The 24901-nt window shown below is 39.1% G+C and overlaps 2 protein-coding genes and 1 pseudogene across 5 annotated transcripts in view; 2 read left to right on the top strand and 1 right to left on the bottom strand.

Annotated features, from left to right (window-relative positions):
* The window catches only part of ALMS1 (ALMS1 centrosome and basal body associated protein), a 260107-nt gene extending 259220 nt beyond the window's left edge, over positions 1 to 887 (top strand). Inside the window, exon 21 of the mRNA XM_073791243.1 lies at positions 87 to 887. Coding sequence (XP_073647344.1) covers positions 87 to 183 — 97 coding nt within the window. The 3' untranslated portion in view covers positions 184 to 887. The remainder of the gene's footprint in view (positions 1 to 86) is intronic.
* The window catches only part of LOC101335814 (RNA/RNP complex-1-interacting phosphatase-like), a 51473-nt gene that overhangs the window by 4992 nt on the left and 21580 nt on the right, over positions 1 to 24901 (bottom strand). For 3 of the 4 annotated variants that reach the window (XM_073791249.1, XM_073791248.1, XM_033838232.2), the window contains 8 exons: positions 21303 to 21349; positions 20503 to 20586; positions 14082 to 14363; positions 12638 to 12713; positions 9790 to 9913; positions 6181 to 6241; positions 888 to 934; positions 196 to 271 (listed from right to left, as the gene is read on the bottom strand). In XM_073791249.1, coding sequence (XP_073647350.1) covers positions 196 to 271; positions 888 to 934; positions 6181 to 6241; positions 9790 to 9913; positions 12638 to 12713; positions 14082 to 14182 — 485 coding nt within the window. In that variant the 5' untranslated portion in view covers positions 14183 to 14363; positions 20503 to 20586; positions 21303 to 21349. The remainder of the gene's footprint in view (positions 1 to 195; positions 272 to 887; positions 935 to 6180; positions 6242 to 9789; positions 9914 to 12637; positions 12714 to 14081; positions 14364 to 20502; positions 20587 to 21302; positions 21350 to 24901) is intronic. The other variant, XM_073791250.1, reaches the window with a different exon arrangement.
* On the top strand, positions 3766 to 9796 carry LOC117307839 (RING finger protein 11-like; annotated as a pseudogene).

Below are 24901 nucleotides of genomic sequence, written 5' to 3'. Positions count from 1 at the left end.
TCTGCAAATTCAGTAGCCAATTTAGTGACTATATTTTGGCCTGTGAAAATAACAATTCCATCCTCCCCCCATTCCTATTTGTTTAGGTTTCCTCGAGCAAGTAAACAAGCTACAAGAAGAAGGGACATGTACAACTTAAATGATATAAAAATAGATCTTTCTAACCACAAATTTCATATATAAAATGCAACTTACTTTCTGATGAGACCATTCTGAAGGTTTTCAATGTAGTTTTGTCTTTCTAAGCAATGTCCATGGCTCCTATTAAATACTGAGGAGCGGATGAACTGTTAGAAATAACTGTACAAAAAGCAAATCTTTCCCAGAGAAAGCAGATCAAAGCTGAAATCCAGGGACTTCCCTGGTGGCGCAGTGGTTAGGAATCCGCCTGCCAATGCAGGGGACAGGGGTTCGAGCCCTGGTCCGGGAAGATCTCACATCCCGCGGAGCAACTAAGCCCATGCGCCACAACTACTGAAGCCCGAGTGCCACAACTACTGAAGCCTGAGTGCCTAGAGCCCGAGCTACACAACGAGAAGCCACCACAATGAGAGGCCCACGTACCACAACAAAGAGTAGCCCCTGCTCGTAGCAACTAGAGAAAGCCCGCACAGCAATGAAGACCCAACGCAGCCAAAAATAAATAAATAAATAAATAAAATTTTAATAAGAAAAGAAAATGCTGAAATCCACTGACTAATTATTTAGGCTGTTATATCTCACTATTTCCAGATACATCCCTTTATAAACTTTTGGTAAAAGGTTATCTTATGTCAGAACAAATGAATTACAAACTTTTCTCTTTTTCCAAAATTTGAGAAATTCTCCTACACTTCTACCTTCAAATTTTATAAAAAGGGAAAAGTAGTGACAACCCTTATACTTACATCCAATTGCATCGTCTGCCCACATGCCTTCTACATCAACCAAATATCTAAAAAACAACAAAATTCGAGTCATTTGTAAATAAAAAGAAAAGAAAATCAAGGTTTTGCAAAAAAGGTCCAATTTTGCTTTACAAATATAGATATAAAAGTCCTAAGAAAATATCAGCACATCTAATCAATAATTATTAAAGAATGATATATACCATGAATACAAAAAGGCTTTATTCCAAGGATGCAAGGATAACGCAACTTTAGAAAATCTATTAATATTTTCTATTAATATTAATATAGTTGTATTAATATTACACTAATACAACAATTTAATTAATAAATGAAAGAGAATAAAATACAGGACCAAACTGGCAGATGTTAAAAAGTTATCTGAGGGCTTCCCTGGTGGCACAGTGGTTGAGAGTCTGCCTGCCAATGCAGGGAACGCGGGTTCGTGCCCCGGTCCGGGAAGATCCCACATGCCACGGAGCGGCTGGGCCCGTGAGCCATGGCTGCTAGGCCTGCGCGTCCGGAGCCTGTGCTCCGCAACGGGAGAGGCCACAACAATGAGAGGCCCGCGTACCAAAAAAAACAAAAAAACAAAAAAAGTTATCTGATAACATACAACAGTCAGTTTTGGTCAAAACGCTTTGTACACTCAAAACAGGAGACTTAATATGACACAGTATTCATCACCAACAAATAACAAAAGACAAATTAGGATAAATATTAACATCATATCTAAAAACCCTATCTAACCAACCATAGGAGCCAGAAACTTAGGAATCACCATCACTGACAGCTATTTCTCCCTCACCCTCATCCTCAACCCACCACCAGTGCTAACAATGATACTGCCTACATACCTCTAGAATCTGTCCACATCTTTCCACCAAAATGACCACCATACCCTGGTCCAAGCCACCATTATGCCCAATTTCTACAAAAGTCTCCTAACTTCTTTCCTCGCTTCCACTCTTTCTCCCTGCAGTGTATTCTCCACTCGGTAGCAAAATGATAGGTTGAAAATGCAATTGGGTATGTTCCACACACTCACCTTCAAAAAAAAAGTTCAGTGGTTTTCTATTACTCTTAAATTCTGAAACCTTAAACATAAGCCTGCACGATCGAGCTCCTGCCCACACTTGTAGCTCCATTATAATCACATGCTCCCCCAACAGCCCCATCTTCCTGGCCAGTTCCTCCAACACAGCATATGCTTTCCTCTTATAGGGTCTTCTGCTATTCCTTATGCTCAGAAATCTGTCCCCAACGTCCGTATCTGCTTAATACCTACTCAACCTTCAGATATCAGCTGAAACATCCCTAAATAAACCTTCTCTCATCTCCATGATGAGATCAAATCCTCCCTAAAATATGCTCTCATGGTACCATGTCCCTCTCCTTGGCACTTGTCAGAGTTGTAATTCTACATGCACAGTATGATTCTTGAATATCTATTCCCTCTCTGGACTGTTAGAATTCACAAAGGGGAGGTCAAGTCTCTTCACTCACGAAATTTCACAAGTCTTTTTACTAGCACCCAGCACAGTGCTTAAATATAACAGATGCTCAATAAGTATTTCCTGCATGAACAACCATAAATTGGTACAGAGTAGCAACATCCACAAAAAGCAAAAGGACATCAACTCTTTGATGCAGAAGTCCCATTCCGAGTGAAGTTAACTGAGACAAAGCATATATATTCAAAGATGTTCACACAGGAATGTCCATTACTTTGATGTTTTATAATATCAAAAACTTCTGACTTTTATATGTTCATCAGTGAGCAAAGGTACAATGCAGCCTTAAAAAAAATAAGCAAATGGGACCTAATGAAACTTAAAAGCTTTTGCACAGCAAAGGAAACTATAAACAAGACGAAAACACAACCCTCAGAATGGGAGAAAATGTTTGCAAACGAATCAACAAAGGATTAATCTCCAAAATATATAAATAGGTCATGCAGCTCACTATTAAAAAAACAAAAACCCAATCAAAAAATGGGCAGAAGACCTAAATAGACATTTCTCCAAAAGGACATACAGATGGCCAAGAGGCACATGAAAATCTGCTCAACATCACTAATTATTAAAGAAATGCAAATCAAAACTACAATGAGGCATCACCTCAGACAGGTTAGAGTAGGCATCATCAGAAAATCTTCAAACAACAAATGCTGGATAGGGTGTGAGGAAAGGGAACCCTCTTGCACTGCTGGTGGGAATGTCAACTGATACAGCCACTATGGAGAACAGTATGGAGGTTCCTTAAAAAATAAAAATAGAATTACCATATGACCCAGCAATCCCACTACTGGGCATATACCCAGAGAAAAGCATAATTCAAAAAGACATATGCACCCCAATGTTCACTGCAGCAGTATTCACAATAGCTAGGTCATGGAAGCAACCCAAATGCCCATTGACAGATGAATGGACAAAGAAGATGTGGTAAGTATATACAATGGAATATTACTCAGAGATAAAAAAGAACAAAATTGGGTCATTTGTAGAGACGTGGATAGACCTAGAGACTGTCATCCAGAGTGAAGTAAGTCAGAAAGAGAAAAACAAATATTGTATATTAATGTATATATGTGGAATCTAGAAAAATGGTACAGGTGAACTGGTTTGCAAGGCAGAAATAGAGACACAGATGTAGAGAACAAACGTATGGACACCAAGAGGGGAGAGTGGGGCAGGGCGGGGGTCGGTAGTGGTGAGATCAATTGGAAGATTGGGATTGACATATATACACTAATATGTATAAAATAGATAACTAATAAGAACCTGCTGTATAAAAAATAAATTTTTTAAATTCAAAAATAAATAAATTTTTAAAATTAATTAATTAATAATCATTTTAAAAAAAGAATGAGGTTGGAAGACTGTCAAAACAGCACACAGATCACACACTCAAGCCCCAGAAGATGGGAAAGTGCCTTAAGTACCCAACTTCGGATGACATCTCCCTGCCTCACAAGTCTCAGTCCGACTGGGCTAGCTTCGGCAAGGGGACGGAGCTGGATCAGGAGCCACTGCTGCCATATCTGGATCAAGTTCCAGTTTTGGTCTATCATACAACACCTAGCCAGACTCGCCTAGCAACTCAGCTGAGAGGAACAGAATAGGATAGCTCAAAAGAATAGGCCTCATACAGCATCAGCCTAAAGGAGTTTATGATCCTGGAAGAAATGGATCAGAAAAAAGGATCTGGGGGACTTCCCTGGTGGTGCACTGGCTAAAGACTCCACACTCCCAATGCAGGGGACCCGGGTTCGTTCCCTGGTCATGGAACTAGATCCCACACGCATGCTGCAACTAAGAGTTTGCATGCCACAACTAAGGAGCCCACCGGCTGCAACTAAGATCCGGCGCAACCAAAAAAAAAAAATCAATAAATAAAATAAAACAAATATTAAAAAAAAAGATCCAGGAGTGTGTGATCTGTGTGATGGACTTTGTTTATGACAACCCAATTTGATTTCTGCTGTGTATGCAGGTCACCTGGGCTGTACAGATGACTGGCTGATGAGATCCTTCACGTGCCCCTCCTGCAAGGAGACAGTTGATGCAGCACTGCTTTTGTCCTACGAGACTAACTGAGCCAGTGTCTCTCACCTGACTTCAAGAGAACCATCATTTTTGGTGGTTTTGATCTTCTGTCGTTGAGCCCAAAGAGCCGGGGATTAGGAATTAAGATCATGCATGAAAGTTTCCTAATAATTCCTGAACGGCTGCAGATGTTGGGGAAAAGTATGTGATATTTTAGAAATTTAGGGGGAAAAGTAAGATGCTATTTTTATGTAAAGCCTTCACCCAGTGTTTAAAAATATAATTGTATTTAGATCTTGTTATTGCTCCAGTACATAGGATTTGTGTAAAGTGTTACAGCAGCTATATATGTTTCAATTGTGTGTCGAAGATTAGGATAAAGATAGTGGTTGTTTTTCCTAAGTGAGATAACTTTCTTCTTCCCCCTACCCAAATTCTTTTCTGAAGTTGCTGGCATTTGGGTCAAGGTTTTATTTAAAGCTACATTTTATAACACTGGCACAAAAAAAAGTAGTTTTAAGCTTGTTTGCATAGTTATTTTTTTTTTTTAGAATAAACATAGAGCATTTATTTTTTACTTTATAGGAACTCCACAAGTTAAGGTCCCATTGTTCTTTTACTGTGATTGTTGTTACTATTGATGTTGCTGTTTTCTGTCTTTGCTGGTTCCTTCTAATCTACCATTTGTCGTTATTGGCATATAATCATCTCATGGTCACAAAATGGCTGCTGTAAAACCAAGTATCATATTCTCACAAAACAAGGAGGAAGCAGAAAAAGAGTCCAAATGGTCATTTTCCTAATGCATATTTATCTTTTTTCAGAGAAAAATATCATTCTCGTAAGCACAATAACAGCCTTCTCCTGTTTACTTATTTGCCAAAACAGACTGATATGACCATTCATAAGACAATTCATGGCAAAGAGGGATATGATAATGATTGCCTCAGCCTAACAAGGATATATCCACCAAAGCTGAATGCTTCACTCCTCAAATAAATCAACACTTTTCTACATACAACACACAAGTCTCTTGAAGGGTTCTTCATAAGTGCATTAGGGAAGAATTTAGTATGTCATAAGCACTTAAGAATTTTACATTCAACTGTAGTAGTATCCATGTTGGTTAATTTTCTTATAAGCCCCATGATGAGTTTGAAAAAAAACTGAAAGAATTAGAATATCAGGTTCTATTAAACTCTTACATGTATCTTGCTTAAGTTTTTGTTCATTAATTTATATCCAACTACATAAAGCAAATTTGGAGGAAAAAATAATAATAAATAAATAAGATTGAGGTCTCCAAATATTTTCATAGGAAGATGTGTACCATATAGTAAATTATAAACCAGAATGTCTAAATACTATACCATTAAATCACATGTACAGTCAGTTCTGTATATCCAACGGTTCCATATCCTGCAGATATGGAAGGGCGACTATACTACACCATTTTACATACAGGACTTGAGCATCCGAGGATTTTGGTATCCATGGGGAGTCCTAAAACCAATCCCCTGCAGATACCAAGGGACAATTGTATATGCTTATATCTGCATTTTTAACGTCTGAAAAAGTATGTGCTAAATAATTACTGGTCTTAACCTCTGAGTAGGGGGCAAAATTGCCTTCCACTTCATACATTTCTCTGACTGCATGTTTTGCATTCAGCTTACATTAGCTTACATTACTACTGTATACAGTACAATTTAAACAAGGTCTGCCTCCTGGGGTTGACAACTCACCTGCAGATGTGGTAGCCAGTCCTGTTTAAACCATGGGTACAGTGGACACCAATAAGCCTGTCTATAAAACAGTGAATATGGAATTAAGTAAGCAAAGTAGATACACTAAAAACAAGTTATACAATTTTCTGAAGAGTAGCCTTTATTAGTTACCACAACACTACCACTATCCTGAAAAGGAAAAACTCTGAAGAAAAGAGTGTTTTTGCAGGAATGTACTATAAAGTCAAAATTCATTGTCTCTGGGAAATTTTGCATAGCCTCCAATCAGATGCAATAGTGTGGACTGCAGAATGCCCCAAAGGAACTGATTTGACTATAGAAAAAGGGAGTGGAAAAAAACCAGGCTATCAGAAGAATACAATTTGATTTTGAGTGAAACAAATGGAATGCCTTCACTTTTAATGCTCCATATTAAAAAGAACAAACAGTTTCTGAAGGGCTCTTGGGGTCCCAAAGCACTTCCATTCCTTCTCTCATTCACTGCTGCTCACACGTCATGGGTCTATGTGCCTGTGCAGTTCTTGGGTAAGTAACACCGTGCTTATTTCACAATGAAAAAGTAAGGCTTGAGACGTAAGCCCAAGCTGCACAGCACGCAAACAGAAAAAAGACTAGAATCGAGTCTCAGATTTTTCCAAGTATGCCACAGTATTTCGTGGTCCAGCACTGGAAAAATTATATGAGAAAGTAAATAAAAAACAACAACATGTAGCTGATCTCTGCAAAAGGTATGTCTGTGACTAGGTGGTGTCTGGCATTCGTCATCTCCTGCCTGGATTACTGCCGCCCTACAATTCTAACGATCTCTTCTATTTCAACTGATCCAGGCTTCCCTGGTGGCGCAGTGGTTGAGAGTCTCCCTGTCGATGCAGGTGACACGGGTTCATGCCCCGGTCCAGGAGGATCCCACATGCCACCGAGCGGCTGGGGCCATGAGCCATGGCCGCTGAGCCTGTGCATCCAGGAGAGAACATGGCAATGAGAGGCCTGTGTGCCACAAAAAAAAAAAAAAAAAGTCTATTTCAACTGCTCCTCCACATGGAAGATGCTATCTTTCTAAAATATAAACTTGGCTGGATTGCTCTGTTGCTTAAACATCTTCACTTAGAACAGAACAAAGCCCAAGTTTTTAGAATAGCATTGAGCACTCTATATAAACAAATATCACTCTGTCTCTCCAACTGAATTATAAGTTCAAACTATGACTTACAAGGACCTACATCATCCACCTCCCTCTTTTCCCCTGCCACCCTCCCTGATCTTATTCTCTACTGCTCTGCCCTCACTCACTTACCCCTGTCCAGCCACACTGGCCTCCTTACTATTCCTCAAACATGCCAAGCACAGTCATGCCTCAGGGACTTTGCACCTACTATTCCTTCTGCTTCAGAACACACCCTCCCACCTCATCTGCACTCTCCTAGAACACACGATCCCACACCATCTCCTCTCTCCCAGATATCCAATGGCTTGTTTCTCACTCCAAGGCTCTGCTCAATCGACATCTTAATAGAGGGGACTTCCCTGATCACCTACCACATTCCCTCACCTCTTCATCTTCTTTTGTTATTCTCCAAAGCATTTACCACCAATTGACACTCCATATATTTACTTATTTATTCATCTCTCTCTCCCACTAGAATGTAAATTACGTAAGGGCAAGAACTTTGTTCTGTTCCTACTTCCTAGAAGAGTGCCTTCAATGTAGAAGGTATTATACAAATATTTGCTGAAAATGAATGTATGAATTCTCTGCCCTTTCACACTACCCTCTAGTCACACCAGAGGCTGCCCCTCCAGAGCACAAGTTCAAGCCCTATGCCTTCTGTACCTGTCCCCAATACCTGGGCTGTCCTTTCCTCATTCCGGAAAAATCCTCTTCCCCAAAGCCCAGCTCAAATGCTGTCTCCTCAGTCAGGCCTTCCTCAATTTCTCCTCTATATTCCTGCTGCATTTGATTCTTCTATTATAATTAACCCACTTATAGTCACTACATGTTTCTCTTCCTAGATAACTGTAAGTTGCTACTGAACAAAGACTTCTACTCACCTCTGTATCCCCGTGCCCTAACAACAAACCAATAAGGCTCTCAGTGTTTACTGAAACAATTTATTTTCTGAGTCTCTACCAATTCTAGGGAGTGGATAGTATAGTCTCCTCATTATCAGTGAGCCTGGCACCTGTGGGAGGGGCTTATACCACAGGAAGTCACCCATAGATCATAACTAAGGTCCTGAGACTGCAATGGCAGAGAGCATGGTGAAGTTAGCCCACTGCATGCAGAAGACCCACAGAGGAGTCAGCATATGCAATGGACTACACTTGGTATAACATGTGAACAATCAAGGTTTACAAACGTGTTCTCATGCACTTGTAAGGATCTACTAGCCCACGCGGAACAGACAGAACACACACAAAGGAGCCTGGAGGAAGTGAGTAGGCCGGCAGCTGCACCCTAACATCTTAAGAGGTAATATTTCTGTGACTACGTTTACACGAATCAGATAATTTGCCTCCTTTCTAGACACCCTGGTTATCACACGCAAGGTCAAGTCTCTCAAATTTTAAAGCTAAAGTACAGGGAAGATCTGTGAATAGGGCTTAAGATATTTAAGAGCTAGTACCTGCATTAAGCAACCAGGTTATAGAATGAAAAGTTATCTTGAAATTCCAGTCTCTCCCTCTCTCTCTCACCTCCTATCCCCTATCTTCCCACCTCCATCTCTATTCCTTCTCCCCTACTCCCTGTTTTATGTATATATGTGCATCCTTTTATATATACACGGAATATTTACTGTCTGTTAGATTTATTTAATAAAGTGCACACTCCTCAGGCTAAATTTAGAAAGAGGACAAAATGAACACTTTCTCATGGGCGTCAGTGGTGTTCCAAAGACAAAAGATTCCTCAGTCTTAAAACATGACAAATACGATGTTCTTTCTGATAGCTAGATGCTAGAAATAGGCAAGTGGAACCTTAAATTCACACGCTATTAAGACCTACTATTAACAGAGTAGATCTTAAAGTGGAAACAAGAAAACATCAGCCTTTTAAGTTCTTCCTGTCTGAAGATAAGAATAAGAGGTGGGAGTGTTCTTCCTCACTTGCACCCGAAGTGTAAAAGCGGCAAAAATATCTTAAACACATATACGATGAGGAAGCCGCTCTTCTGGTCCACTCTGTTTTGTTTTGCTTCTACGGATCTGTCTCACTCCGAACCTTTGCTTTTTGTTTTCTCTTTTATATACGCTAAGACCCTGAGAGTCTTAACCTTTTCTTCCACCTCTCAACCAATAAATAGGACAAAAGAACATTTTTATGTTTTTATGTATTTTCCATTCAAATTTTTAAAAAAGAGGTAAGTAAGCTAGTTCAGTTGAGATTTCTCACAAAAATCACTTTCCAAACGAAACTAAATTGTTGTGACCATAAACAGGAAAAACACCGTACTCTATTAGCACCATCTGACATTTCCACCTTAATGTTACCAAACACAACAGGCCTAATATCAGAACTATTAAAAATGTTAAAAATCGCCAATCCCACTCAAAATGCATACCAAAGTTCAGGTAAAGGAAAAAAAAAAAAAAAAAAAAACAACTCACCATTATCTTTATTTTCTTTCAGAAACCCTTTAACAGCACATTGGAATTTAAAAATGGTGTGATCATCTGGCACCAGATGCCCAATTGTACAAATTTTTAAATAAGGAATAATTTCTTGTAAGTCCTACAAGGCAAAACCATGAAAATATATATTATTTCCAAGCTGCTTCAAGATAATATGGAATGGGGTGAAACAGGTGGGGGTACAGATAAAACATGACAGCCATCAGTTGGTAAATAATAAAGCTGGATGATTTCATGGGTATACAAGGAACACTTACAGTATTTTAATACTTTTGTATATGCTTAAAATTTGTGATAATTGTTTAAAAACAAGACGACACTGTAGGAAACAGTTTGGCACTTTCTCAAAGGTTAAGCGTAGAGCTGCCGTATGATCCAACAACTCTGCTACTACCTACGCTGCACATCTAACAGAACTGAAAGCAGGGATTTGAACACATATTTGTACACGAATGATCATAGCAGCATGATTCACAATACCTACAAGGTGGAAAAAACCCAAGTGTCAATCAACCGTTGAATAACAAACCATGGTATATACACACAATGGGATTTATCAAGCCAAAAAAGGAATGGCCTTTTGTTACATGCTATAACATGGATGAACCTTGAAAACATGATGTTTCGTGAAATAAGCCAGACACAGAAAGAAAAATGTTGTAGATTCCACTTACACGAGGTACCTAGAATAGGCAAATTCATAGAGACAGAAAATAGAATAGAGGTTTCTAAGGGCTGGTGGGAGGGAAAATGGGGTTGTTACTGTTTGATGGTTACAGAGTTTTTGTTGAGCATGATGAAAAAGATTTGGTTATAGACAGTGGTGATGGTTACACAACACTGTGACTGTATTTAATGCCATTGAACTGCATATTTATAAATGGTTGAAATAAATATAATTTATCTATATTTTACCACAATAAAAAAAAGAGAAATAACTGAGCTGAAATTTCAATTCTTCCTTTTCCGAGAGTCAGTTTCATCGCCTGTAAAATTAGTAATTGTAGTTGTCTATCCTCTGAGCTTAGTGCAGGGTAAGCACTCAGTAGGAGATATCAGTACTACTTCCACTTCAACAGCAAAGGATTGCTGTGAAGATTAACTAAGTCAATGCATATGAAAGAACTTTCTAAATGGCAAACTGCTATACAAATCTTAACGAACATGAGGTGTTACTGTCTCCCAAGGCCATGGAACAGGTCAGAAGAAGGATAATTCTTTTGCACTGGTATGTCCTACATGGGCCAAGAGGATACATGGGTTTTTGTATTATATCAGAAGATATTAGGGAAAGAAAGCATAAAACTTAGAGAACAATTGTCTTTTACTGTGATGCTTAAACATGCTCAGGCAACTGCTTAAAATAAGTGCTAAAGACATAATGGACATACCTTTCTTTCCTTTTAGGCTACTACTATTCTTAGTAAAAGTTTACTTCATTTTCAAAATATAGAACATGGAAGCTTATAGAATTTCTTAAGCATATCTAGAGGCTACTGCCAAATATATAGTTCAATTCATATCTTTAATCTCATTTTGAAACAGCAATTACAAATGTGTATTTAAGGAAACCACTAGCTTCCCTTTTTGAACCCATGAAAGAGGGCCAGGATTCAACTTAGCATAAGATGATAACTACTGAATTACTATGAATTATTCCAGTATCAGAAAGAAGGTCATTTTCAATTATGGGTTCCATTTACCTCTGGCTTATAATAGCGGCGAGTATATGTTAAGTCAATAATCAGCCCAAGTTCTTCATTCTGCTCTTGCAGTTGTTAAAAAAGATCGAAGGGGGAAAATTATTCTTCTGGAGCAAGATTCTTTTCAAAACTCAGAAAAGAATCAGAAAGAATAAAATAAGAAAGCACATGTGTTTAAAATCCTTTACTGTATTATCCATTTATTCAAACCCTGTGATGCTAACATATGAGATTCAAAGTAAAGTTTCCTCCTCTGGAATTTACAAGCGATATTACAATCCTTTCTTCCAGAGAGATTAGATGGAAGAAAATAAGTTCACTTCTCTATATTTATTTCTATGTTTCTTTGTTTCATTTTGGTCTCCTAACCAGACTGTAAACTCCCAGAAGGCAGGGACCACATCAATTGTGCCTACCACTGTATTGCTGGCTCCAATCAGAGTGCCTGAAAATAGACACAAAAATAAATACTTCTTGAATATCTACATATAGGAAGGATGGCTTTCACTGCTAAATATTCTTTCATGTATTTGGCTTATACATGTACCCTGTTCCATTGATCTCTTTGGTTATTCAAGTGTCAGCAACACACACTTTTTAAAAAATTAGTAGACTAGTTTTAGAGCAGTTTGAGATTCACAGCAAAAGTGAGCAAAAAGTACACAGTTCCCACTTATACCCGCTCTCCTTCATCCCTCACAGCCTTCCCCATTATCAACATTCCATACCAGTGTGCTTCATTTGTTAGAATTCATGAACCAACACTGACATATCATTATCATTCAAAGTCCATAGTTTATTGCATTCATGGTACAAGTAACTGACTATTCTATATTTCTAGTATGGTCATCTCTAAACATTTACATACTGAGATACATATTACTTTCTTATAAATTACTTTATTCTTTATTTATAGTTAAGGCATTATATTGTTGTTGTTTTTTTCAATTAAGTACAGAATTAGGTTGTATTTATCTATGAATTCCATTTCTGGAGAGTAAAGGAGGTATTAAAAAGTATTTGCTATAAAAAGGGAAAATGGAGTACGACGGGGTTGAGAGCCAGGGCTCTATATGGTGAATTCAGATTTCTGGAAGAATACGGTATTAACTTTTGCTTACCTTTCTGAAAGGAACTTTGAAAGCAATGAAACGAGTCCCAGGCATCCGCTGTTCAACTGGGAGATAGTCCTTCCACCTGTTAATATATTTTTTGTTAGGCAAATTTTATGTTAGGCTGTCTCCCTGCATAGGATGGATGCGCATTGAAAATGGAAATCATATATAGTAGGTCGTTCTTCTTTATGCTTTGCATTTTGCTGCTCCACTTATTCAACCCCACCTAATAATAACCTATACTTCCCTTGTTCCTGTTTTCCCATCTTGAAAACAGATAAAAGGCAACAAAACAATGCAAAGGTCTCAACAAATAAGGGATATCTAAAACCAGAGATGGCCAGAACTTCTGTATCCCTGATAAAACCTAGCCTGCTGTTGACTACTAAGGTATCATTAATACATGCGTGCTGACTGAAATAGCTCAAACTCAATTCTTCCACTTCACAGTTTATTTTCAGTCCTCATACAAAACCTGATGATAAAATTCCTTAATGCTAGGAATCACAGTGAAAAATAATATCTGAACTGACTTCTGTAAGATGAGTTAGAACTAAGGTTAATTCAGTGTAGCTGAAGCATAGAAAGTGAGGGCAAAAGTGGCGCAAGATTGGGCCAGAGCAGAAGAGAGGATTCTAGACCACGCAAAGTCTTAAAGGCCAACGGTTTGTTTTCTATTCTCAAAACAATGGTTTTGAGCTATGTTTATGGGGAATGTTCCAACTTGCTTTTAAGGTTTCTTGTGTGAAGAATGGATTGGAAGGAAACAAGATATATGGACACTAGTTAGGACCTAATTGCAACAGACAGGAAAGTTCAGTATTAGGATGTTGAGGAAGAGTTGACAGATTCAGAAGAAATTCAGGAGATAAGCTGAAGCGGGCTTAATGGGGTATGAGATGGAGGAAAGGAAGGTCTTAGGGAACTAAAGCGTTTACTGCACATATGAGCAAAGTCTCAAAATTAATCATTTCATCGTACAGAGGTAGATCTCTCAAATGACATCAGTTAGGAAGCAACAGTATGCCCTTTATCATTCCAAGAGACAACACAAATCAACTGTTTCGATGGAAAATTCGGAGGTACCCGTGTGTTTTTTCACTCAAACTTAGTTCCAGTTCCTCTTACATTTTCTGTGCCAAATCAACACAGCTTGAGGAATTGCAGGGGATTCCATTTTGGTAGTTAAGGAGTGTCCCCAACACTGACAGTCCCATCTTAAAAAGCAGTCACTCTGCATTTTACCCGAGGAGCAATGGCCAGAGCCTCCCTTTTAAAACGGTGGGGAGAAATCAGAACATCACACACTGTCCCTTTCAGCTACTGTGAACTGAGCTGCGAGACGACCAATACCCCCTAGCACAGCACGGATGGGCCAGCGCGCGGGAGCAACTGTGACAGGCGACAGCACAAGAGACGAAGCCAACGCCCAGGGGCCAAGGCGTATTACCTTTCCAGGATGTGCTTTCCGCCCTTCCTCTTGGCCGACGAACGTCCGGAAAAGCCGCGACGCTGGCCCCAGCGCCCGCGGGCATGATGCCACTGGCTCATGTGACCCCCAAGATATCGTCCACCCAACGTCAAGAGTACCAAAGTCGCCAACCCGGCGCCCCCGGTGCCAGCACAAGGCCACGAAACATAGGCGCCTAGGCACAAGCCCACGCAGCTCGCAGACCTCCTTCTACTGCGCAATCACCATCGCCCGTCGAGATGATGTCATCACGTCGGCCTACTGAGATTCTTCATTAGTAAAGAGGATTCTGATGCCTGCAATTTCCCTCCTTAGCAGGAGGCTGGTAGCACACGTCCATTAGTTCGTGTGTGTACCCTTCAGAATTCCAATCATACGGGACATGGAAAGTTGTCCCACTCTCCCACTTTCTTGTGTGGTTCTTTCACATATTTCCCAAGTGCTTACATACACACTTGTATCTTGTATGTAAGTATTTGTACGTAAGGGATATCCTGTATTTTATAGAAGAGCAACATACTGTACATAGTCTACAATCTGTCTTGGATAGTGATTCTCCCAGTCAATTTTTGCGTACATCCATTCTATTCTCTTCAATAGCTGCGTAACATTACATAATTTACATGACCAGCCCAATATTGATGGACTTTTAGTTGTTTTCAGTTTGCGGTTTTTTGTTTGTTTTCTGGTTTTGTCCTCTGTTTCAGATAGGCTGCAATGTGAACCTCTTTACACATGTATATAACTATATATAAATTTCTAGACATACAAATTCTGGAATGAAAGAGATGCAAACTTAAAATATTGAAAGATTTTCGATCAATCTAATCTGCCTAATCAACCTTCAAAATTATTCTATCAACTTATACTCCACTCACAGTGAAACATTTATTGGGTTTCTATTATGTGCCTGGTATCATGCTGGAGGTTGACAGTATGGATTTACATTTTAGACAATTCCAAAAAATGCCTGAGAGAGTTAAGAGTGGAGCTCAAGTATAACATTTCCTCACAGTATCAGGCATAGGGATCTGTACCTGTTAGAAAAACTATGAATCCTGCCACAAGTGGAACAGCAAAGAACAGCATGTTCTACAGTAGTTCTAAGGGTATAATAGCATACTAATTTCCATTGTTATTTATAATAACAAATGTTTTTTGTCAGTTTTACTTTTTAGTTTCTAATTTCATTTTTATTAACATCTGTATTGGAATATAATTGCTTTACAATGGTATGTTGGTTTCTGCTTTATAACAAAGTGAATCAGTTATACATACACATATGTTCCCATATCTCTTCCCTCTTGCGTCTCCCTACCTCCCACCCTCCCTATCCCACCCCTCTAGGTGGTCACAAACCACCGAGCTGATCTCCCTGTGCTATGTGGCTACTTCCCACTAGATATTTTACGTTTGGTAGTGTATATATGTCCATGCCACTCTCTCACTTCGTCACAGTTTACCCTTCCCCCTCCCCATATCCTCAAGTCTATGCTCTAGTACGTCTGTGTCTTTATTCCCGTCTTACCCCTAGGTTCTTCATGACCTTTTTTTCCCCCTTAGATTCCATGTATATTTTTTTCCTTAGATTTGTGTTAGCAAATGGTGTTTGTTTTTCTCTTTCTGACTTACTTCACTCTGTATGACAGATTCTTGGTCCATCCACCTCACTACAAATAACTCAGTTTCGTTTCTTTTTATGGCTGAGGAATATTCCATTTTATATATGTGCCACATCTTCTTTACCCATTCATCTGTTAATGGACACTTAGGTTGCTTCCATGTCCTGGCTATTGTAAATAGAGCTGCAATGAACATTTTGGTACATGACCCTTTTTGAATTATTGGGTTTCTAAGGGTATACGCCCAGTAGTGGGATTGCTGGATCGTATGGGTGTTCTATTTGTACTTTTTTAAGGAACCTCCATACTGTTCTCCATAGTGGCTGTAGCAATTTACATTCCCACCAAAAGTGCTAGAGTGTTCCCTTTTCTCCACACCCTCTACAGCATTTATTGTTTCTAGATTTTTTGATGATGGCCATTCTGACCGGTGTGAGTTGATTTCTCATTGTAGTGTTGATTTGCATTTCTCTAATGATTAATGATGTTGAGCATTCTTTCATGTGTTTGTTGGCAATCCGTATATCTTCTTTGGAGAAATGACTATTTAGGTCTTCTGCCCATTTTTGGATTGGTTTATTTGGTTTTTTTTTTACATCTTTATTAGAGTATAATTGCTTTATAATGGTGTGTTAGTTTCTGCTTTATAACAAAGGAATCAGTTATACTTATATATATGTTCCCATATATCTTTCCTCTTGCGTCTCCATCCCTCCCACCCTCCATATCCCACCCCTCTAGGTGGCCACAAACCACTTAGCTGATCTCTCTGTGCGATGCGGCTACTTTCCACTAGCTATCTATTTTACGTTTGGTGGTGTATATGTGTCCATGGCACTCTCTCACTTTGTCACAGCTTATACTTCCCCCTCCCCATATCCTCAAGTCTATGGTCCAGTAAGTCTGTGTCTTTATTCCCATCTTACCCCTAGGTTCTTCATGATCTTTTTTTTTTTTTTTTTTTTAGATTCTATATATATGTGTTAGCATACAGTATTTGTTTTTCTGCTTCTGACTTACTTCACTCTGTATGACAGACTCTTGGTCCATCCACCTCACTACAAATAACTCAGTTTCGTTTCTTTTTATGGCTGAGGAATATTCCATTGTATACCTGTGCCACATCTTCTTTATCCATTCACCTGTTTATGGACACTAAGGTTGCTTCCATGTCCTGGCTATTGTAAATAAAACTGCATTGAACATTTTGGTACATGAGTCTTTTTGAATGATTGGTTTATCAGGGTATATGCCCAGTAGTGGGATTGCTGGGTCATATGGTCGTTCTATTTGTAGTTGTTTTTTTTTTTAACATCTTTATTGGGGTATAATTGCTTTACAATGGTGTGTTAGTTTCTGCTTTATAACAAAGTGAATCAGTTATACATACACATATGTTCCCGTATCTCTTCCCTCTTGCGTCTCCCTCCCTCCCACCCTCCCTATCCCACCCCTCCAGGCGGTCACAGAGCACTGAGCCGATATCCCTGTGCCATGCGGCTACTTCCCACTAGCTATCTACCTTACGTTTGTTAGTACGTATATGTCCATGACTCTCTCTCACCCTGTCACAGCTCACCTTTCCCCCTCCCCATATTCTCAAGTCCGTTCTCCAGTAGGTCTGTGTCTTTATTCCTGATTTACCCCTGGGTTCTTCATGACATTTTTTTTTTTTTCTTAAATTCCATATATATGTGTTAGCATATGGTAATTGTCTTTTTCTTTCTGACTTACTTCACTCTGTATGACAGACTCTAGGTCTATCCACCTCATTACAAATAGCTCAATTTCGTTTCTTTTTATGGCTGAGTAATATTCCATTGTATATATGTGCCACATCTTCTTTATCCATTCATCCAATGATGGGCACTTAGGTTGTTTCCATCTCCAGGCTATTGTAAATAGAGCTGCAATGAATATTTTGGTACATGACTCTTTTTGGATTTTGGTTTTCTCAGGGTATATGCCCAGTAGTGGGACTGCTGGGTTGTATGGGTGTTCTATTTGTAGTTTTTTAAGGAACCTCCATACTGTTCTCCATAGTGGCTGTAGCAATTTACATTCCCACCAACAGTGCAAGAGTGTTCCCTTTTCTCCACACCCTCTCCAGCATTTATTGTTTCTAGATTTTTTGATGATGTCACATCTGACCGGTGTGAGATGATATCTCATTGTAGTTTTGATTTGTATTTCTCTAATGATTAATGATATTGAGCCATGTTGCATGTGTTTGTTGGCAATCTGTATAGCTTCTAGGGGGAAATGTCTATATAGGTCTTCTACCCATTTTTGGATTGGGTTGTTTGTTTTTTTGTTATTGAGCTGCATGAGCTGCTTGTAAATTTTGGAGATTAATCCTTTGTCAGTTGATTCATTTGCAAATATTTTATTTTCTCCCATTCTGAGGGTTGTCTTTTGGTCTTCTTTATGGTTTCCTTTTCTGTGCAAAAGCTTTGAAGTTTCATTAGGTCCCATTTGTTTATTTTTGTTTTTATTTCCATTTCTCTAGGAGGTGGGTCAAAAAGGATCTTGCTGTGATCTATGTCATAGAGTGTTCTTCCTATGTTTTCCTCTATGAGTTTGATGGTGTCTGGCCTTACATTTAGGTCTTTAATCCATTTTGAGTTTATTTTTGTGTATGGTGTTAGGGAGTGTTCTAATTTCATACTTTTACATGTACTTCTCCAGTTTTCCCAGCACCAATTATTGAAGAGGCTGTATTTTCTCCACTGTATATTCTTGCCTCCTTTATCAAAGGTAAGGTGACCATATGTGCGTGGGTTTATCTCTGGGCTTTCTATCCTGTTCCATTGATCTATATTTCTGTTTTTGTGCCAGTACCATACTGTCTTGATTACTGTAGCTTTGTAGTATAGTCTGAAGTCAGGAAGCCTGATTCCTAAAGCCTCATTTTTCATTCTCAAGATTGCTTTGGCTATTCGGGGTCTTTTGTGTTTCCATACAAATTGTGAAACTTTTTGTTCTAGTTCTGTGAAAAATGCCAGGGGTAGTTTGATAGGGGTTGCATTGAATCTGTAGATTGCTGTGGGTGGTAGAGTCATTTTCACCATGTTAATTCTTCCAATCCAAGAGCATGGTATATCTCTCCATCTATTTGTATCATCTTTAACTTTTTCATCAGTGTCTTATAATTTTCCGCATACAGGTTTTTTGTCTCCTTAGGTAGGTTTATTCCTAGATATTTTATTCTTTTAGTTGCAGTGGTAAATGGGAGTGTTTTCTTAATTTCACTTTCAGATTTTTCATCACTAGTGTATAAGAATGCCAGAAATTTCTGTGCATTAATTTTGTAACCTGCTACTTTACCAAATTCATTGATTGGTTCTAGTAGTTTTCTGGTAGCATCTTTAGGATTCTCTATGTATAGTATCATGTCATCTGCAAACAGTGACAGCTTTACTTCTTTTCCGATTTGGAAATTGAACCTGCATCGCCTCCATTGGAAAGCATATTCTTAACCACTGGACAACCAGGCAAGTCCCCACTCTTGTATTATTTTAAATTTAGTCCTCATTTCTGAATGTTTTTTCTTTTATTTTGAATTCCGTCCTGAGTTCTATCATCTTAACTAATTCTGGTTTATGCTGTTCGTTCATCTTTTTTTTATTATGGTAAAATATACATAAAACAAAATTTAGTATTTCTACCATTTTCAAGTATACAATTCAGTGACATTAAATACATTCACAATGCTGTGCGACCATCACCACTATCCAAATTCAAAATAATTATGTCTAAAGATTGAGCAGGACCTCAGAAAGATGGAGGCAGCAGCATAGTTTCTGAATCTCTCCAAACCGTTTCATGGAAGAAGATCAACTAAAACCAAACACCCATAGGTGGCATTTATCAGCATTTACCATTGCCAGAACTTTTTCACCATCCTAAACAGAGACTCTAGAGCCATTAAACAATAACTTCCCATTCCCTCCTCGATTCATGTTCTTTCATCTTTTCCATTGTTTTTCCTAACATCTTTTAGCCCACTTTGAAATAATAGGTTACAGTTTTGATCTGTTTTGTGGACCTGTCTTTTCCAACTTGATTTTATTGTCTGAAGAGATCCTATTCTGCTCCTTATTCTCTTTTTTCTTACACTACCTCTGTGCGGGATTTGATCCCAATCCTTTTCTTTTAATGATTTTTGGTTGAAAAAAGTTTTAAAGCACTTTGAAAAGGAGGTGCGAGGCCATGTGGAAACGTGTTCCTCATGGCTGTTTCATCAGTGCTTCACACACTGTTTTGAAATAACTCTTTTCCAGGAGACATAAACCAGTGGGCTTTATCATTGGACAGAGTGCAGAGAAAGGACCCCACAAAGGCTGATCTCCTTAGCAAAAATGATTTAGTTATGGTTTCACCCAAGATTGGTCACAATCCAGCCTGGGAAACTCAATGAACCAGAGACAAGGTATAATGCCATATTTCCTTCTCTCTGCCTCAGCTCTCAAGGATTGTTCACCTACATGTTATGAGTAATTATTAGTTGATTTCTGTTCATAATTAGTATCAGAAGACACAGCACTTATGGGCCTAATTACACTGCCCAGCTACGCAACATTCTTCTTCATTTTGCCTTCCTGTCCACCAGCAGGAACCTGATTTATTTTTGTTCTCCCCTCACCACAGCCCAGTAATTTTTGTGAATGACTCTCAGTCTCGCCGGAATCTGTATCTCTCACTCTGTCCCAACATCCCACCCCATCATTCGCTCCCTGAAGTGTACTCTAGAAATTTAGGTAAACTGGATGTTTTACCACTGTTCACCATCTCTTATGAAACCAGAAGAAGAGCAGCTCTCTTATGGAATGACGGAGAACTTGTAAGGATAAAACACCAGTCTGCAGGAGAAAGGGAAGAAGAGAATGATGGAAATAGTTTCCAGGAAAACCATTTTTACATTTTGTTTTGTTTGTTCCTGGTAAATAAATTGAAATCTTCTAAACATTAAAAGAAAATCTAAACCACTAAATTCAATAATACAGGAATATAACTTGTTAAAAAAAATTTCTTTGGGTGCGCAGCATGTGGGATCTTAGCTCTCCAACTAGGGATTGAACCCACGCCTGCTGCATTGGAAGCACAGAGTCTTAACTGCTGGACCACCAGGGAAGTCCCAGAAATATAACTTTTAGAGGAGAAGTTATAAACCCATTGGTTATATGAACTGGAGATTTTTAGTAAGAAGTCATATATTTTAAATGACTTGGAGCTTTAAAGGAAGGAAGGAAGGAAGGAAGGAAGGAAGGAAGGAAGGAAGGAAGGAAGAAAAAGGGACTTCCTTGGTGGTGCAGTGGATATAATATCAAAAATAAAGTAATTAATTAAATAAATTTTAAAAAGAAAAAAATGCTGAAATCCACTGACCAAGTATTCAGGCTGTTATATCTCGCTATTTCCAGATACATCCCTTTCAAAACTTTTGGTTAAAGGTTATCTTATGTCAGAACAAATGAATTACAAACTTTTCTCTTTGTCCAAAATTTGAGAAATTCCCCTACACTTCTACCTTCAAATTTTATATAAAGAGAAAAGTAGTGACAACGCTTATACTTACATCCAATTGCATCATCTGCCCACATGCCTTCTACATCAATCAAATATCTAAAAAACAACAAAATTCGAGTCATTTGTAAATAAAAAGAAAAGAAAATCAAGGTTTTGCAGAAAAGGTCCAATTTCGCTTTACAAATATAGATATAAAAATCCTAAGAAAATATCAGCACATCTAATCAATAATTATTAAAGAATGATATACACCAGGACTACAAAAAGGCGTTATTCCAAGGATGCAAGGATAACGCGACTTTAGAAAATCTATTAATATAATTATTTACATTGATACAACAACTTAATTAATAAATGAAAGCGAATAAAATACAGGACCAAACTGGCAGATGTTAAAAGGTTATCTGACAACATGCAGCAGTCAGTTTCGGTGAACATTCTCTGTACGCTAAAAACAGGAGGCTTAATATGACAGAGTATTCATCAAGAACCAACAAATAAAAAAACACACAGTGTAGTGACTCTAAGTGGGTTAATTATGATAAAAGAATCAAGTGCAGCAGGATGTTGAGTGATGATTAGTGATGTTGAGCAGCTTTTCATGTGCCTCTTGGCCATCTGTATGTCTTCTTTGGAGAAATGTCTATTTAGGTCTTCTGCCCATTTTTTGATAGGGTTGTTTGTTTTTTTAATAATGAGCTGCATGACCTATTTATATATTTTGGAGATTAATCCTTTGTCGATTCGTTTGCAAACATTTTCTCCCATTCTGAGGGTTGTCTTTTCGTCTTGTTTATACTTTCCTTTGCTATGCAAAAGCTTTTAAGTTTCATTAGGTCCCATTTGCTTATTTTTTTTAAGGCTGCATTGTTCCTTTGCTCACTGATGAACACATAAAAGTCTGAAGTTTATGATATTATAAAACGTCAAAGTAATGAACATTGCTGTGTGAACACCTTTGAATATATATGCTTTGTCTCAGTTAACTTCACTCAGAATGGGACTTCTGCATCAAAGAGTTGATGCCCTTATGATTTTGTGTACGTTGCTACACTGTACCAATTTATGGTTGTTCATGCAGGAAATACTTACTGAGCATGTGTTATGTTTAAGAACTGTGCTGAGTGCTAGCAACAAGACTTGTGAAATTTTGAGTGAAGAGACTTGACCTCCCCTTTGTGAATTCTAACTGTCCAGAGAAGGAATAGATATTCAAGAATCATACACTGCATGTAGAATTACATCTCTGACAAGTGCCAAGGAGAGGAACATGGTACCATGAGAACATATTTTAGGGAGGATTTGATCTCATCACGGAGATTAGAGAAGGTTTATTTAGGGATGTTTCAGCTGATATCTGAAGGTTGAGTAGGTATTAACCAGATAGGGACGTTGGGGACAGATTTCTGAGCATAAGGAATAGCAGAAGACCCTATAAGAGGAAAGCATATGCTGTGCTGGAGGAACTGGCCAGGAAGGTGGGGCTGTTGGGGGAGCACGTGATTATAATGGAGCTACAAGTGTGGGCAGCAGCTCGATCTTGCAGGCTTATGTTTAAGGTTTCAGAATTTAAGAGTAATAGAAAAACATTGAACTTTTTTTGTTGAAGGTGAGTGTGTGGAACATACCCAATTGCATTTTCAACCTATCATTTTGCTATCGAGTGGAGAATACACTGCAGGGAGAAAGAGTGGAAGCAAGGAAACAAGATAGGAGACTTTTGTAGAAATTGGGCATAATGGTGGCTTGGACCAGGGTATGGTGGTCATTTTGGTGGAAAGATGTGGACAGATTCTAGAGGTATGTAGGCAGTATCATTGTTAGCACTGGTGGTGGGTTGAGGATGAGGGTGAGGGAGAAATAGCTGTCAGTGATGGTGATTCCTAAGTTTCTGACCCCTATGTCTTTTAAGATAGGGGTTCCCTCCTTATGCCTGGGAAAACGCACGTATGTTTTAGCAGTAGGACACCAGCCTCTCAAACAAACTTAAAGGCGGTCGACTCTAGTCACACTAGGATACTAAGCTGAGCGCTTCTCATCATTCGGCTGAAGAGGAAGAGGATTAGGGCAGAGCTCTGCAACCGTTCTAACACACTGCGCCCTCTGGTGTGCACTCTTGGGCAGAGAGTACAAAATAGGCGGAATTCCTTTTCCCTCAATTTGACAAGACGAAAGTATTTCTAGTCGGAATACGGATCGTTTCAGGCAGTGGCAACGATTTCTAGGCAACTCACCGTTGGCTCCCTTACCTGAAGGCAGCTGTAAACTAACGTGCGGAAACCGTTGCGGCATAGGCCTTGCAGAGGGACTGTAGCCTTATTCCAAAGAGACCAAGGAGTTTCAAAGGCCGAATCGATACAATGGGTGACATTTCTGAGGTCTGGCACTCAGGAGACTCACCCATGGTCTACAGAGAGAAGCTAGGACGACACACATTTCACACAGCCTTCACTCTAGATGAATCCACCGTGTACGCTGGCACGAGGGCATGTTTCAAGGGCATGCCTCTTCTTAATTCGCACTGCTGTCCCTTTAACAGGGCTCACCTCGCACTTGACTTCCATTTGACCCTCCACCTAAGGAAAGGGGTCTGCCACTAGACTCTGCCTGCACTACCCAGGAAGCAAGCGCTACTCCTCGTGGAAGAGGAACCCGTCTAAGCAGGTAACACTAAAGACTCCGCCTTCCGAACGCTTCCAGTAAACGGTCAACGTTCGCCCTGAAAGCTGCCCTGGAAAAAACTCCCGTCAGGCTTCCACGCAAAGTGCAAGTTTTTCCTTCTGCAACATTACCACTTTCTCACACCCCTGGAGCACAAGGCTGTGTGGGGTCTTCGTGAGAAAATCCTGAAGCATACACATCTGCACATTCCCTTTGAGGCATGTGGAGGGGTCTGCTTCTAAAGAGTTTGTATTAGCAACTAATCAAGATGTTTTTGCAGAAGGCTCCTGATTAGCTGTTGGTATACTAAGAGTGAATCAGAGTTAGCATAGTTTCTGATTTACATTGTCAATGTGGATGATCATTTTTTACTCCTGGGTGTGGTGGTGGTGAGGAGTGAGGGAATGTTCCTTTCCTGCTGCTGCTGTTTCAGTCCTGTCAAGAGAGCTCTTAGGGTCATTTCAGCCCTGCTTCTTTACTGACTCTGCCCCAGGGTGATCAAGTGACTTATATAGAAATCTTGAAAAGAATTAAGTGAGCATGCTTGCCTTGACTAATTCTGTTCTCTCCCTTGAGAGTGTGAGTGAGTGTCTTCTGTTTCTCTCATTCTGTGTATTACTAGTTAGTAAATCTGCCCAATTCCGGAGTTCTGTTATATGATCATTTCATTGAAACTGGATTCTCAAGCCAGGGCTATCAACAGTAACAGGAATATTCGGCCCTCCATCTTTTCGCTTTTATCTTGTTTCCTAATTTATTCCAAACCAAATGGAATTAAGGCATTGTACTTGCTGGAAGGTAATTAAAAAACCCTAACACTTGGTGCATTACCTGGGAACACTGAGAAATAAAAAGAAAGGAGCAGACATTTTAGAGAGCAAACTGTCCTTGTGGAAGATATTTTGTTACTGCCAAGGAAGGTAGCCTAGTGCCTTGGATTTTAATGTATGGTGGGATTTTGAGACCTTTGACTGTTTGAAAATATTT

Source organism: Tursiops truncatus, chromosome 14 (genome assembly GCF_011762595.2).
Source record: "Tursiops truncatus isolate mTurTru1 chromosome 14, mTurTru1.mat.Y, whole genome shotgun sequence".
NCBI classification, from domain to species: domain Eukaryota; kingdom Metazoa; phylum Chordata; class Mammalia; order Artiodactyla; family Delphinidae; genus Tursiops; species Tursiops truncatus.
Note: the sequence above shows the minus strand (reverse complement) of the source record. Positions and strands in the feature narration are given on the sequence as shown.